This window comes from Doryrhamphus excisus, linkage group LG5 (genome assembly GCF_037039965.1).
Source record: "Doryrhamphus excisus strain RoL-2023G ecotype Guam linkage group LG5, RoL_Dexc_Guam_v1.1, whole genome shotgun sequence".
In the NCBI taxonomy this organism is placed as follows: domain Eukaryota; kingdom Metazoa; phylum Chordata; class Actinopteri; order Syngnathiformes; family Syngnathidae; genus Doryrhamphus; species Doryrhamphus excisus.
In genome coordinates, this window is record NC_136361.1 from 5,026,129 (window position 1) to 5,043,989 (window position 17,861).

At 37.3% G+C, this 17,861-nt stretch overlaps 1 protein-coding gene across 2 annotated transcripts in view; it reads left to right on the forward strand.

Moving 5' to 3' along the window:
* The window catches only part of cntnap2a (contactin associated protein 2a), a 350,688-nt gene that overhangs the window by 290,271 nt on the left and 42,556 nt on the right, over positions 1-17,861 (forward strand). For both annotated transcript variants that reach the window (XM_058059946.2, XM_058059947.2), the window contains exon 18: positions 10,678-10,848. In XM_058059946.2, coding sequence (XP_057915929.2) covers positions 10,678-10,848 — 171 coding nt within the window. The remainder of the gene's footprint in view (positions 1-10,677; positions 10,849-17,861) is intronic.

Below are 17,861 nucleotides of genomic sequence, written 5' to 3' on the forward strand. Positions count from 1 at the left end.
ATACGTTGTTGGAATGGTGCGTTTAGGTTTATAAAAATGTATAGCTACGTCTAATTATGCTAAGTACAATTTTAAGCACAATTTTTACATTATTTTGTACATTTTCTCCAGGTTTTCTCCATTATTTATGGAGTTACACATACTGTATGATAAGCTTTTTATGCTAATATCAGGTCGATAATTAATGGACATCCTTACATGGAACCTACCAAAATGAATTTCTTTCATCAGAAACCAAAAATATAATTTCTAATCAGTAGTAGAACATAGGTAAGTTTCAGGAAAATATCAGCTCCCAACTAAAAAAAAAGAAAAACACTTATTTTTTGTAAGAAGATGCGTTTAAGGAATTGTGACAACTCAAATATTGAAACGAGATAAACAACACTAATTTAAAAATAAATTTCCCGACAGTGCGGAATACTTTCATGCACGTTATGAGATGAAATCCATTTGTGGGGAGTTGCATCATCACCACTTTTTGCTTCTCGAGAAAAAAAAAATTAAATACGTTGTTGGGATGGTGCGTTTAGGTTTATAAAAATGTATAGCTACGTCTAATTATGCTAAGTACAATTTTAAGCACAATTTTTACATTATTTTGTACATTTTCTCCAGGTTTTCTCCATTATTTATGGAGTTATACATACTGTATGATAAGCTTTTTATGCTAATATCAGGTCGATAATTAATGGACATCCTTACATGGAACCTACCAAAACGAATTTCTTTCATCAGAAACCAAAAATATAATTTCTAATCAGTAGTAGAACATAGGTAAGTTTCAGGAAAATAACAGCTCCCAACTAAAAAAAAGAAAAAAAAAACAGATTTTTTGTGAAAAGATGTATTCCAGGAATTGTGACAACTCAAATATTGAAACAAGATAAACAACACTAATTTAAAACTAAATTTCCCGACAGTGCGGAATACTTTCATGCACATTATGAGATGAAATCCATTTGTGGGGAGTTGCATCATCACCACTTTTTGCTTCTCGAGAAAAAAAAAATTAGATACGTTGTTGGGATGGTGCGTTTAGGTTTATAAAAATGTATAGCTACGTCTAATTATGCTAAGTACAATTTTAAGCACAATTTTTACATTATTTTGCACATTTTCTCCAGGTTTTCTCCATTATTTATGGAGTTATACATACTGTATGATAAGCTTTTTATGCTAATATCAGGTCGATAATTAATGGACATCCTTACATGGAACCTACCAAAATGAATTTCTTTCATCAGAAACCAAAAATATAATTTCTAATCAGTAGTAGAACATAGGTAAGTTTCAGGAAAATATCAGCTCCCAACTAAAAAAAAAGAAAAAAACGTATTTTTTGTGAAAAGATGCGTTTAAGGAATTGTGACAACTCAAATATTGAAACGAGATAAACAACACTAAAAAAATTTAAATACGTTGTTGGAATGGTGCGTTTAGGTAAACCTAAAAATGTATAGCTACGTCTAATTATGCTAACCAAAGTTTTACTGTATTTTAAGTACAATTTTAAGCACAATTTTGACGTTATTTTCTACATTTTCTCCAGGTTTTTGCCATTATTTATGGCGTTCTACATACTGTATGATAAGCTAAGCGTTTCCTATCAACATAAATCAACAACTCCGCATCAATTCCTAAAAATAAGCAAGATAAAGCAAGATTAATACCGCCGAGAAAGCGAGTTATGCTTCTTCTGCAGGGAGATGTAAGAAAGTACCGGGGTGTTCAGGAAAGTAATAACCTGTGCAGAAGAAAAGCAAACATGGATTTAATCTTTGGCGCGAGGCATGCTTGATCATTACGATAATAACGCCGCGTGTATCATCTTGTTGACTGCACATTTTTCACACTAAAGGGAATAACGCAGCGGACCCGTGCAATCTCATATGAGCCTTTTAGCTCAGGCTAAGAATGCATTTAAACCCACTAAGGCGTTCAACGGCGACATATCACATGGTTAAGTTCTCCGCATCCGACAGGAAGTGGGCCCCGGTTGCGTTCTGGAGTGGGAGGGGGGAGCGGAACATGACAGACCACCTGGCTGTGGCGCCTTACTGATGTCGTAGTCATTACGGCGCCCTCATCAACAATCTGGCGGCGTTCTTACTAATGTCTCATCACGGAGCTGCCAGCACGTAAACAAACTATTATTTAATGACCCGTGACATCACATCTGTGTGTGTGTGTCTACGTAGCTTGGACGATTAAGAAAGATGGATGACTCGTTTCTCTTTGTCTTCTATATACGACGGGAACGAATTAACGAACTTACTTTAAAATGAAGATGACTTTGAGATACGTCCGCCATATTGCTGACCAGGAGATCAGAACATGGGGGGCACGTATTGGCCCAGTTAAGGCTCATTAAGCGTATATTAAAAACGTCATATGTGAATAGCACCGGCGTCGATGATTGATGCGTCTCCATTGTGTGCGTAACGTTCGTCCCATTCGGAGCGGTGACAATTGGCTGCGATATGATTGGGCGGTGACAAATGTCTGTGGAAAGTTTTGGTGGAATTGCGTGTGCGTGCCGTGGCATTAATGGAGCTCATTCCGATGGTTGGTTTTAATATTTGCCTGTACAGTCGAAGCCAGACACGGAAAAATGAGTCCCATTAACTTAAGTTCGTTAGGTTGAACACATACACGGATATAAAGGACTATTCTATTATGATAATAATAATGCACATGCGGTTTAACACGCTTGGCTCATGACTCGCCATTAATGAGGCGGCGGCATTATAAACGGAACGAATCGACTACGCCGGAACCTCGACTGTTGTCATTCCTCCAAATGTACGACAACCAAAAAAAAAATTTCCAAGAAGAAATCCGTTCCAGACACCCAAAAATAAGACATTTATACCGATATTGTCCAGTACCTCATTTCCAATACTGATATCAACTTGTTCATGATCCTATCTATCATGGTCACTCCCAATGTGAACCTCAGAATCCGCATCTCTGCTACCTCCAGTTCTGCTTCATGTCTTTTTTTCAGTGGCACTGTGGAAGAGAGGAAGTACAAACTGTTGTGACCATTATTGAATGCTAATGAATGCTAGAGGGGTCACGGATTCTGTGATCCGAGAGAACCAAAAAAAATTAAGAAAAATTAAATAAGAAAAAAAATTCCCATAAGAAATCCATCCCAGACACCCAAAAAAAATCACAAATAAGAATAATTATGTTGTCCCGTGGTGTCATCTTACAAAGAATACTAAAATCATCACACAGCAACTTAACACTCAAAAGTTAGCAAAGAAATATACAAGACAAGTAACACGGAACCTTCACGTTACAATACTATTCTAACAGATGCTTTGCTGCTACTTCTAGTCCACACTAGTCCAAGAATAAAATAAAATTAAAAAAATACAATAATTAATAATAATAAATAAAATAAAAGCCAACACCATGGAATTAAAAGTGAAAAAAATCCAAAGAGAGGAGGAAAAACACCCACCAAAATTGGTTATTTTTTTTAGTCCCAACTTCTCGACTGTGATCATTATTGAATGCTAATGTATGCTAGAGGGGTCACGGATTCTGTGATCCGAGAGAACCAAAAAAAATTAAGAAAAATTAAATAAGAAAAAAAATTCCCATAAGAAATCCATCCCAGACACCCAAAAATAAATCACAAATAAGAATAATTATGTTGTCGCGTGGTGTCATCTTACAAAGAATACTAAAATCATCACACAGCAACTTAACACTCAAAAGTTAGCAAAGAAATATACAAGACAAGTAACACGGAACCTTTACGTTACAATACTATTCTAACAGATGCTTTGCTACTACTTCTAGTCCACACTAGTCCAAGAATAAAATAAAATTAAAAAAATACAATAATTAATAATAATAAATAAAATAAAAGCCAACACCATGGAATTAAAAGTGAAAAAAATCCAAAGAGAGGAGGAAAAACACCCACCAAAATTGGTTATTTTTTTTAGTCCCAACCTCTCGACTGTGACCATTATTGAATGCTAATGTATGCTAGAGGAGTCACAGATTCTGTGATCCGAAAGAACCAAAAAAAAATTAAGAAAAATTAAATAAGAAAAAATTTTCCCATAAGAAATCCATCCCAGACACCCAAAAATAAATCACAAATAAGAATAATTATGTTGTCTCGTGGTGTCATCTTACAAATAATACTAAAATCATCACACAGCAACTTAACACTCAAAGGTTAGCAAAGAAATATACAAGACAAGTACCATGGAAACTTTACGTTACAATACTATTCTAACAGATGCTTTGCTACTAGTTCTAGTCCACAATAGTCCAAGAATAAAATAAAATAATACAATAAATAATAATAAATAATAAAATAAAATTAAAGCCGGTGGAAGTAAAAGTGAAAAAAATTCCAAAGAGAGAAGAAGAAAAATTGGGTACACTTTTTTAGTCCGAACCTCTCAACTGTTGTGACCATTATTGAATGCTAATGAATGCAAAAGGGGATTCTGTGATCCGAGAGAAAAGGATGAAGTAAAATAAAATAAAAGTAAAATAAAGTATAAATATAATTTTGGTTGAACTTCAAATTGTACCTCCTTTTTGGCTGTTCCACTTTGGAGGTTGGCGCTATCCCTTGGCATGGTTACATTAGCTTTCATGCATGCAGCTTTTCAGCAATAACAAAAAATCTAATAATTAATAATTAAAAAGTAATTATGTTTTAATTGCATGTCTGAGCTTGAAAGACAAATTGTTTCTTCAAATTATTTCTGTGTTAAAATAAAATGGACACTTTCATTTATTTAATCATGTTTGATATTATTTGAAATAATAACCCCAGGAAAACAATACAGGAAGTCAAGTCTAATAATTAGTTCCATGTTATGATTTCTGAATAGTGTTTCTTGTGATACACGTGACTATCAGAATAAAGGTTTGTCAACGGGGGAAATTAAATATTAAAAAAAAAAAAGACAAGCAAACTAATTACAAAAGGAGATTGATGAAGACAGTTGTCGAGTGAGAAACAAACTAATTATAAGTGATGAATATAATTATACCATGCAAATGTTATATTCATTGTATTGGAGATAAAGCACCTCGACCATAAAATTCCCCAATTAAAAATTCTCATTTAAGGACGTGATACAATCCACTTGCTGAAGAACAACTGAAAATAATTGTGCGTGAAATATAATTACAGAACAATTGCTACGTTTTAAATTGGACAGTTTCTCGGGGTTGTTTACAAAGAACGCCCATGCTAATATCCTTGAATTTATTAGCGTTTCTTACCTTCTTTATCAGATTCATGGCACTTTTAATTTTTTTATTTTCCTTGTCCCCATGGCAGGTTATTTAGCAGTGCGCTCCTGATACAGTACAGGAAAATGCAATATTATGCAAAACCCGAGGCAAAATTTTGCCAAAAAAAACGATGCTTGACTGTATTTCTGCGGTACTTTGTCTTGTAAAAATGCTCCAAATCGAAGAGCAGAACTTGAATGACCATTTTTGTATCAGCAGCACCTTGAGAAGCAATTAGACAGAGAAAATGGCTTGTCAAGGAAACCACTTATAACGCCATTTGAATATTCGTAAAAGGCGCCCCGCTGCTTTCTTGTGTACTAAACTTGTACACTTTATACTCAATGGCACACAAAATTTGGTTTGGTGGTGCTTGGCTTGCCTCTAATATAATAAAATAATAATCATCCATTCATTCATTTTCAACAGTCTGACTAATGGTGTCATATTCAAAACATTAACATCATCACACAGCAACTTAACACCCAAAAGGTACCATTCATTCATTCATTTTCTACCGCTTATCCTCACGAGGGTTGGTGCTGGAGCCTATCCCAGCTGTCTTCAGGCGAGAGGCGGGGTACACCCTGGACTGGTGGCCAGCCAATCACAGGGCACATATAGACAAACAACCATTCACACTCACATTCATACCTATGGACAATTTGGAGTCGCTAATTAACCTAGCATGTTTTTGGAATGTGGGAGGAAACCGGAGTACCCGGAGAAAACCCACGCATGCACGGGGAGAACATGCAAACTCCACACAGAGATGGCCGAGGGTGGAATTGAACTCAGGTGTCCTAGCTGTGAAGCCTGCATGCTAACCACTTACCTGGCGTGCAGCCCTTAATACTATGCATAGTTGCCAGGAAAAGACAGGAAGCATACCTGGAGGTAGCAGAGATGCGGATAATAATAATAATAATAATAATAATAATAACAATAATAATAATAATAATAATTATTATTATTATTATTATTATTATTATTATTATTATTATTATTATTATTATTATTATGATTATTATTATTATTATTATTATGATTATTATTATTATTATTATTATTATTATTATTATTATTATTATTATTATTATTATTATTATTATTATTATTATTATAGTTCAGTTCCTGATCCTATCCATCGTGGTCACTCTCGATGTGAACTTCAGCATTATTATAATTATTATATAACAATAATAATAATAATTATTATTATTATTATTATTATTATTATTGTTGTTGTTGTTGTTATCATCATCATCATTATTATTATTATTATTATTATTATTATTTATTACTAATTAAATAATTATTAATATTAATTGTAGGAATACACGAGTTTCCCTTCCTTGAAAAACGTTGAAAAATGTTTTCAGTTTTCCATTATTATTATAATATTAATAATATTATTTTATTATATTATATTATATTATTTTATAATATAATTATAATATTATTATTATTATTATTATTATTATTATTATTATTATTATTATTATTATTATTATTATTATTATTATTATTATTATTATTATTATTCACTCCTGGACATGGGGGAAACCACCCACCTGCTCATCATGAGTCCAAGCAGCGCCTCAAAATAGCAGAACAGACCACTTTTTTTCGGATGGGTCGATTTTCCTGCACCGGGAGAGAGCCGAAAAAAAATAGTTTTCAACATTTACGACCTGAACCGTCAGAAAACAACCTTATCTGCCATTTTGGGGGGGTTCTGCCGGGAATGTACAGCAGAGCCAAGTCGTCCGGATGCATCTATGTGTTTGGCAAACAAAGAGGATTTCACTCGGCTGAGTCGTCCTCCTCTCTTCCCACCCCCCCCCCCCCCCTTCTCCAACTCTCACTTTCTGTCAAATTTCCTGCACCACCTCAGATCTCCTTTGAGCTCTTTCTCTATAACCTCCCACCTTTTTCCCCATCTTGTTGTCTCTCTACCTCCTTGTGAAGCGTGACTCACCCCCCCAGGCAGTATTTCTTTATCCTCGTGTCCCTCGTACGTCTTATATGTTGTCATGAGCCTTTTCTTCCCCTTTTCTCACTAGCGGCTTTTGACGTTTCAGTGCAGTGCATACAAATATGTATCACACTATCTTTGACATTTTTACCTTGTTTATGTGTCTGAGGCCTGATACTGTCAACACGGAGTACAAAAAAAAAGGAAGTAGGTGCAGGCTTTGTTTTTTAGCATGTAGGTCAAAATTCTGACTATTATGATAACTAATATTGGATCATTTAATTCATTATTCATTCATTTTCGACCGCTTATCCTCACAAGGGTCACGGGGGTGCTGGAGCCTATCCCAGCTGTCTTTGGGTGGTGAAAGGTGGTGTATACACTGGACTGATTGGTTGAAAAACATGGCCGCTATGAAGTGAAACGTCTGCATTTGAATCAATAATAAACAGAATATTTAAATTTTCATTTATTCATTCATTTTCTACCGCTTTTCCTCACGAGGGTCGCGGGGGGTGTTGGAGCCTATCCCAGCTGTCTTCGGGCAAGAGACGGGTACAAGAGACTGGTCGTCTGCGCGCTAACCACTAACAAACAACATTAAACTCATCACACAGCAACTTAACACCCAAAAGGTACCATTCATTCATTCATTTTCTACTGTTTAGCCTCGTGAGGGTCGTGGGTGGTGCTGGAGCCTTTCCCAGCTGTCTTCAGGCAGGAGGCGGAATTGAACTCGGGTGTCCCAGCTGTGAGGTCTACCCGCTAACCACTTGTCCGCCGTGCAGCCCACAAGTGCCTCTAATATAATAAAATAATGATCATTCATTCATTTTCAACAGTCTGACTTATGGTGTCATCTTGCAAACAACATTAACCTCATCACACAGCAACTTAACAATTCATTTTCTACTGTTTATCCTCATGAGGGTCGTGGGGGTTCTTGAGCCTATCCCAGCTGTCTTCGGGCAAGAGGCGGGGTACACCTTGGACTGGTCACCAGCCAGCCAATCACAGGGCACATATAGACAAACAACCATTCACACTCACATTCATACCTATGGACAATTTGGAGTTGCTAATTAACCTAGCATGTTTTTTGGAATGTGGGAGAAAACCGGAGTACCCGGAGAAAACCCACACATACACAGGGAGAACATGCAAACTCCACACAGAGATGGCAGAGTGTGGAAATATTTAAATATGTTTAGCAAAAATATGATTATTTGTGTGTCTATGTAAGTGGTGTGCACCAGTGAACATGCATCTCGTTACATCTGTGTGTTCGTGTCTCCTGGTTCTTTGCGATAAGTGTTCCCGCGTGACAGAGCTTAGCTCATCCCATCTCCTCATTGCCTTACATGCTGTCACCAGCGGCAAGGGCAGATAGCGGCCATACACACACACACACACACACACATCCAAACATGCATGCAGTAGCACCGTTCAAAAGTTGCAAAAACTGCTTAGAAAGTGAGGATTAATTCACATCATAAATTAAATGACAGGCTGCACGGGGGTTGAGTGGTTAGCGTGTAGACCTCACAGCTAGGAGATCCGAGTTCAGTCCCAATCTCTGCCATCTCTGTGTGTAGTTTACATGTTCTCCCCGTGCATGCGTGGGTTTTCCCTTGGTACTCCGGTTTCCTCCCACATTCCAAAAACATGCTAGGTTAATTAGCGACTCCAAATTGTCCATAGGTATGAATGTGAGTGTGAATGGTTGTTTGTCTATACGTATGTGCCCTGTGATTGGCTGGCCACCAGTCCAGGGTGTACCCCGCCTCTCGCCCGAAGACAGCTGGGATAGGCTCCAGCACCCCCACGACCCTCTTGAGGATAAGCAATAGAAAATGAATGAATGAATATAAGAATTTCATAAAATTATCATATGATAATGAATAATTGCTCAGTTGTTAGGGCTGCATGGAGGACAAGTGGTTACTACGCAGGCCTCACAGCTAGGACACCCGAGTTCAATTACATTTCAGTTCCTGATCCTATCCATCGTGGTCACTCCCAATGTGAACTTCAGCATCCACATCTCTACTACCTCCAGTTCTGCTTCCTGTCTTTTCCTGGCAGCTATGCGTAGTATTAAGGGCTGCACGCTGGACAAGTGGTTAGCACACAGGCCTCACAGCTAGGACACCCGCGTTCAATCCCACCCTCGGCCATCTCTGTGTGGAGTTTGCCTGTTCTCCTTGTGCATGCGTGGGTTTTCTCCCACATTCCAAAAACATGCTAGGTTAATTGTTGACTCCAAATTGTCCATAGGTATGAATGTGAGTGTGAATGGTTGTTTGTCTATATGTGCCCTGTGATTGGCTGGCTGGCGAACAGTCCAGGGTGTACCCCGCCTCTTGCCCGAAGACAGCTGGGATAGGCTCCAGCACCCCCCACGACCCTCATGAGGATAAACAGTAGAAAATGAATGAATGAATGGTACCTTTTGGGTGTTAAGTTGCTGTGTGATGAGTTTAATGTTGTTTGTAAGATGACACCATGAGTCAGACTGTTGAAAATGAATGAATGAATGATTATTATTTTATTATATTAGAGGCACTTGTGGGCTGCAAGGCGGATGAGTGGTTAGCGTGCAGACCTCACAGCTGGGACACCCGAGTTCAATTCCCCGCTTCTTGCCTGAAGACAGCTGGGATAGGCTCCAGCACCCCCCATGACCCTCATGAGGATAAACAGTAGAAAATGAATGAATGAATGGTACCTTTTGGGTGTTAAGTTGCTGTGTGATGAGGTTAATATTAATTTTAAATTAATGAATGTAGGAATTTCCTAAAATTATCATATATATATGATATGATAATAAATAATTACTCAGTTTTTCTTAGCCGGGCTCAGCCTCCTCTCATCCTTAAAACCTCGTAACCCCTCATTTTTTAGTGAGTCGTGCCGCTCCGTGTGAGCATCCCCCTTGCTGTATCGAATTAACTACTTTATTGATCACACCTCCCGCCATGTCTGGGCATGCCCAGGTAACGCTACAATTTATAACACGACGTAACAATGAAGCCACTTTGTCTTCATTAGCGGCGGCTTCATTAGAAAAGTTATCACAAGAAGCCGAGCGACACTTTCGCTCCTTTTGTCTCCACGGCACCTCATTCGGAATGAAAAGAAATGATCACATTGTCATCCATGCTTTTTTGTAATTATAATAAATGTTTCATTAAATATTATTAACCCGGCCGCCGCATCAAAATGATGAGTTTTAGATGATGAAATCCTTTTATTAGACGTGGCATATATAAAAGAGCATATATATTAGATAAGACGTAGATTAATGGATTTATGCATGGAAATTTAAAACCAAACTCTTCATTCCATGCATTTATCAGAAATTGTTATGATTAATGATAATGGTAATTCATGCAGTTCTAAATCAATTACAGATAACTACTGGAACGCTGCTTCATTCACCACGCCGTCATCCTACCTCCACTTCGCCACCTTCCAGGGGGAGACCAGCGCTGACATTTCCTTCTATTTCAAGACCAGCGCTCCTTATGGCGTCTTTTTGGAAAACCTTGGCAACACAGACTTCATACGTTTGGAGCTGAAATGTAAGTCGCGCCCACACACATGTCAATGGAGGAGATATGTATTTTTTTATATCATATTGTTATATTTATAGCATATATATTGAATTAAGGGTGTTAATTCAAGCCTGGCACTCAGGGTTTCCTTTTGCAAAACTTTCCCGTATAAGCTTTTAATGCCATGACACACATGAGGACTTACCCACAGAGTCCTTGTCACACTGATTTTGTGCACTTTTTTGCAGCCTATTATTAATTTCACTGGAAAAAAAACAAAATGAGCATTATTTATCATCATAAAAGCTTTATTAATTGTGCTTTAACATTCCTGAATGTCATAAAAAAACAATCAGTAATTACTAAGACATAGGTTAAATACATTTAAATAAGACATTTCTCTATCTATATAAGTATTATAGCATAGTTGCACATTACTTACAGACACATACAGTGAAAAAAAAAGTGCTCGACCCTTCCTGATTTGTTATTTTTTGCATGTTTGTCACACTTAGAGTCAATGTTTTGGATCAGCAAATTAAAATATTTGTCAATGACTACTCAATGGAAAATAAAATGCAATTTTTTAATGAATTTTTTATTATTAAGGGACAAATTCTTTTTTAAAGCTTTGGGACTCCAGCAAACCACAGTGAGAGCCATTATCCACAAATGGCGAACCAAAATAACCCAAAGATTACAGCAATGACTCATACAAGAGGTCACAAAAGACCCCACAATGACAATCAAAGAACTGTAGGCCTCACTTGCCTCAGTTCAGGTTGGTGTTAATAATAATAATAATAATAATAATAATAATAATAATAATAATAATAATAATAATAATAATAATAATAATAATAATAATAATAATTTAAAAAATAAAAATATAATAGACAAATTAGAAAAAAATATTTACATGTTTATATTATTCATTTTTGTATTTAAACTGTATTTTTATTTTATTTTACTTTTATTTTTCCATCATTCCTCATGCATTTGCAGACTTGGGTTTGTAAAATTGAGGGGCAAAAAAAGCCTCCAATGTCCTTAAATAATAACAATAATGACAACAACAACAACAACAATAATAATAATAATAATAACAACAACAACAACAACAACAATACTACTACTACTAATAATAATAATAATAATAATAATCATAATAATCATAATAATCATAATAATCATAATAATCATAATAATCATAATAACCATAATAATCATAATAATCATAATAATCATAATAACCATAATCATCATAATAATCACAATAATCATAACAATCATAATAATCATAATAACCAGAATAATTTAGACTCTTTAAAAATAACAAATATAATTGACAAATTAAAAAAATATATTTACATGTTTTAAAATATGTTTATATTATTCACTTGGGTTTGTAAAATTGAGGGGCAAAAAAACCCTCCAATGTCCTTAAATGTTTTTTTTTAGAGAAACAGGAGCAGATGTTGGCAGGAAATGGAAGCATTATTGATGGCTACTCAATGACGGGACATCTGTGCAACATCCCCTTATGGAATCTCTTGACATGGCATGCAGCAGGTTGCCGTGATCCTGTTCCCGCAGCCTAAATTACTATCCGGGCGGCTTCCGAGGATTTCACTCTGATTAAGAGTGCTAAAATTGCAATTAAAATGGCAATCTTTGGTTTAATCATGGCGCCGTATTATTGGGAGAAGGGATCCTGGCACATGCCGACGCGTGACCATTTGCATCTCATTGGGATTCCGAGTGGATGTGAGCGTTTGATGTCAAAGGCGAGCCCCGCCGATGTGCCAAGTCCGCCTCTTTTTGACACATGCCGAGCGGAGGGAGGATTTTGGAACAAAACAAAAATGACAGATCGTCCTTGCATCAACTTTTAAGAAGTTTGCCAAAGGGGTGTGATGTTTGTCTTTCGGGGGGGAGGGGGGCGGGGGCGGCTACATAACTGAGTCACCTTTGTTGCCATCCATTCATTCATTTTCAACAGTCTCACTTATGGTGTCATCTTAAAAACAACATTAACATCATCACACAGCAACTTAACACCCAAAAGGTACAATCCATTCATTCATTTTCCACCACTTATCCTCATGAGTGAACTCCGGAGGAAACCGGAGTACCCGGAGAAAACCCACGCATGCACGGGGAGAACATTCAAACTCCACACAGAGATGGCAGAAGCTGGAATTGAACTCGGGTCTCCTCGCTGTGAGGTCTGCGCGCTAACCACTCGTCCGCCGTGCAGCCCACAAGTGCCTCTAATACAATAAAATAATAATCATTCATTCATTCATTTTCAACAGTCTGACTCATGGTGTCATCTTACAAACAACATTAACCTCATCACACAGCAACTTAACACCCAAAAGGTGCCATTGACAGGTTACAAATTTTTTTTCAATTTTTTTTACCACCTTCTAAATACAGTTTTTAACATTATCAGAGCCCTGTAGATAGGCAACCTGCGGCCCGTGGTCCACATCAAGTCCACCAAGCGTCATCATTTGGCCCACCAGGCATTTCCAAATTCCAAATTCTTCTTAATCAAAACTGTAGCTAGCAACATGACTTCCCACAAACTCTGGTCTCCTAGCTGTGAGGCATTCATGCCAACCACTCATACACCGTGCAGCCTAAAATAATAATGAATATAAGATGAAAAATAAGACATTACTTTAGAGCAGGGGTGGGCAAACTTTTTGACTCGCGGGCTGCATTGATATGACAAAATTTATGGGGGGGGGGCAGACTATGTATTTTACACGTAACAGTCCACCTGGTATTATTGTATCTGTAAAATTGTCATGCAATCTGCTATTATTATTTATTATTTTATATTTATATTTAAATATTTTAAAAATAATAAAATATTATAATAATTACAATAAAATTAAAATAATAATAATTATATTATTATTATGTAAAATATGCAAATATAACAATAATATTATATATAATTAATATAATAATTAGCATTAATCTAATAATTATAATAATATAATAATAATTATTATTATTATTATGTGCTTGTGTCCCTTCTTTCAGGAGCACTTTGTAAACAACAGACCATGTCAAAAAACGAAATTGATAAAACCATCAAAAGGTTGGCTCAGGCCATGATGCCAGGTTGTATGTTGAGTTTAATTGAAATACTTTTGATTGGGCGGGCTGTATTCAATCACTTGGCGGGCCGGATGTGGCCCCCGGGCTGTAGTTTGCCCACCCCTGCTAAAGCAGTATCTCATTGCCAGATTGTCCTGTTTTTTTTGGTCATCCAAATATGCTCACTTTACAAAATCCCCCTCTCCAAACACATTTTTCCTTTTCGCCTTCGCCTTCCTATCATCTTCCATTTTGCCCCGCGGGCACACACAGTTGGACACACAATCACAAAAAAAAAAAAAAAAATCTTGTGTGCATGCACTCTCTCACACATTAAAGTGTATTTGCTGCAATCCTGTCTGGGGCATGAAATGACGAGTATTAAGTGCCAGTGGAATAGCTGTGCTATCACACACACACACACACACACACACACACATATATAACCTTGTGCAAAATACACTCGACAGTGACGTCGCGCGGTGGTTGCTATTTCTCTTGAATGTCACACGAGAAAGAAGAAGGCACGGCCATAATTGAGAGGCAGCTCTGAAGAGCCGGGATTCTAACAGGATTTGAGGTAGTATAGAATGCTCTTAAAAAGCAAGGGGGGTACTTTACCTCAGGGCAGCTTTGTGGCAATGTATGCAGCACTTCAGACCCCAGGTTGGGTCCCCCTCACCCCCGCCCCCAAGTGGTATAAACATGGATTGGGACTTTAAAAAGTTCTTAAATGTCCCATGTTAGGTGTGAAAACGGGACATGCCTTGAGGGTCGGTAATTTTAAGACTTCTTTGACGAATATCTAAAGTCAGCACCAGGAACTAATACGTTTTTTTTAATATATTTTGTGTTATATTTATGTGTTGGAGACATGCTGATATTTGAAAATGGATTAAAAGCACAGCAAAGTAGAACTTCATATCCAACTCCGGACAATATTTACCCTCATGCCGTCTAATAGGAGATACAGGAGTTGGACTGGGAAGTGACTTCGGAATTAGGTCAACTGTGTTTTATTCTTGTTAGTTTTGTAGTATTTGTATGTTGTTACTTTCATTTTTTTTTATAGCACCATCAATAAATCATAGTACCTAAAAACACCGGGAAAAAAAGTGTTGCATTTACAAAGTCTGCAAATGCATGTTTAACCATGTTGAAGTATCTACCCAACCCCCATGCTTGTTCTTGATGCTACATCATCAGTAGGTAAATGTGGTAACAGCGATTTGAGTACATGAGTACCTCAGAGCCCCGGTTTGCATGTTAACATCAGAAATATACACTAAAAATTAGCATTTTCTGGTTAGCATACAATAACTTTTACTTTGACACGAATATTGTTTTTCTTTGTGACAGGTCAAAATATCTAAACAAATATTTGAGTAATGTATTCATTGAGAAGCTGCAATGACGTCAGCCTCCCTCTGTGCTCTGTGCTCTGTGCTCCTCTGGCTGTCTCTGCAGCATTGCATTGCAGTACCACGCATCTATGTTGCTTGTCCTCCAATGAATTTTTGGAGATGAAATTATTTTCAACAACACCCCTTAAAGGGCATGCCCCCCGTTTGCATTATGGGTAGATGTTTATTGTTTGCTGTTGTTTGCTATTTTAAACTTGTATCGGTACATGTAGTTTATATATCCTTGGTACCTTTGGGGGTTGTACATTGGTTGAGTGGTTTGCGCACAGCTAGGAGACCCGAGTTCGATTCTCTGTGTGGAGTTTGCATGTTCTCCCCGTGCATGTGTGCGTTTTCTCCGGGTACTCCGGTTTCCTCCCACATTCCAAAAACATGCTAGGTTAATTAGCGACTCCAAATTGTCCATAGGTATGTGAGTTGACAGAAGACAGCTGGGATAGGCTCCAGCACCCCTACAACCTTTGTGAGGATAAGTGTTAGAAAATGAATAAATAAATGGTACCTTTTGGGTGTTAAGTTGCTGTGTGATGAGGGTAATGTTTTTTGTAAGATTCCAAAAACATGCTAGGTTAATTGGCGACTCCAAATTGTCCATAGGTATGAATGTGAGTGTGAATGGTTGTTTGTCTATATATGCCCTGTGATTGGCTGGCTGGTGACCAGTCCAGGGTTTACCCCGCCTTTCGCCTGAAGACAGCTGGGATAGGCTCCAGCACCCTTGTGAGGATAAGCGGTAGAAAATGAATGCTTTAATGTTATCTTTTGGGTGTTAAGTTACTGTGTGATGAAGTTAATGTTGTTTGTAAGATGACACCATGATTCAGGCTGACCTCCCGCAATTTCTAATGGACTGACAAGCTTGTCTGTTTTTTTTATCATAATTCATAATTTGCTCCTGGAATCGTACAAACAAAGATGGGTTACATCATTGAATTATCAGCTCTAATATCTAATGGGTGTTAAGTTGCTGTGTGATGAAGTTAATGTTGTTTGTAAGATGACACCATGAGTCAGACTGACTTCCCGCAATTTCTAATGGATTAACAAGCTTGTCTGTTTTTTTTTTAATCATAATTCATAATTTTCTCCTGGAATCATACAAACAAAGATGGGTTACATCATAGAATTATCTTCTTTAATATCTAATGCAGCAATAATAAAGCAGAAACATCTCGTGTTGTTAAGTGGTTACTTGCCACCTGCCATATGGCGCCGCACGGAAAAATATGCCTTTCATTCTCGCTTTTTCCTCAAACAATTTAATTTGACAATTATTGTAAACAGCTGCAAAAATGTCCTTGTTGCTGATTTGTTCCAGTTTGGAGATAAAAACATAAATGAAGTGCAAATTACCGGAGCTGTCATTTATTTAACACGCATTTATCTTATGAAATTTTTAGCTTTCCTTATTAGCATGCTTGTGTGTGAGCGCACGTTAGACTGATCACCGGAACCTGCGGAGAGGTCAAACGGCATCAAACAGCGGCTTCCCCGTGAGCAAGCATCTGGAATAGACAGGTGGTTCACTAAAGCACGCAAATACTCGCAGGATTCGAACTCAATTGGCCAACTGCTCTGTTTTCTGTTGGAGTTTAAAGGCAAAACAGCGCCCCCTGTTGAAAATAATAGGGTAACTACAAGTTACTTCAATTACACACACAGACAATCATGATGAAAATTAATCATGCAACCAAACAGGGTCATCTTGCTCTATTAAATTTAGCTGTCTTCCTTTGCTGCTCGTTTAATCCCGCTATCGTTTGTCTTCTCCTCCTCCTCCTACTTCGTTGTTCCAACCAACGCTCGGGCAGCAGCAACGCAGAAATAAAGCGCTACGTCGTACTGGCATCTATCGACCCTTACCTGTGAAGATTAGTGCTTGTCCACATCTGTCACGTATCGCCGAGTAGAAATCCATACGAGGCAAATGAATGGCTGTGGAATAAATGAGCCGTTTGATTAGAAATTGAACGCAAATTTACGGGGAGAGATGACTGTTACGCAACACAGGGGGGTGCGGGGGGGTTAAGTGTCAAAATACAACCTGTATTAACTCGACAGGCAAAGTTTTAAGTAGCATTTTTAATATTTTTGCATCTTTTTACTCTTGTGTTCATGTTGTGTAAAAATGTGTTTACTTGTGTAAATGTATGCTGAGGTTTTTTAATAGTTCCTCCATAAGGAATTTTTATTTTTTTCCCTCTCTTCTTGTTGTTCCCATTTTTCCCTTCCTGGTTAGAAAAGGAAATCTAAAATTTCCCCTTTTGGGACAAATAAAGGCATATGTCTCTCAAATAAAATCACTTGCTTTTTGACGATGAGGGAACAGGAAAGTGTCTGCAAAGATCGCCTAGTGAGCTTTTATAGGTAGTGTCTCTGACTTTATTGACTTTTTATTTAAATTTATTATTTTAATTAGCATTTTGGTACAATTAATGTAAGTTGTGTCACTTTTAGAGCACTGGACTGTGTTGTAATCTTGGTTAATAGCTTGTGATC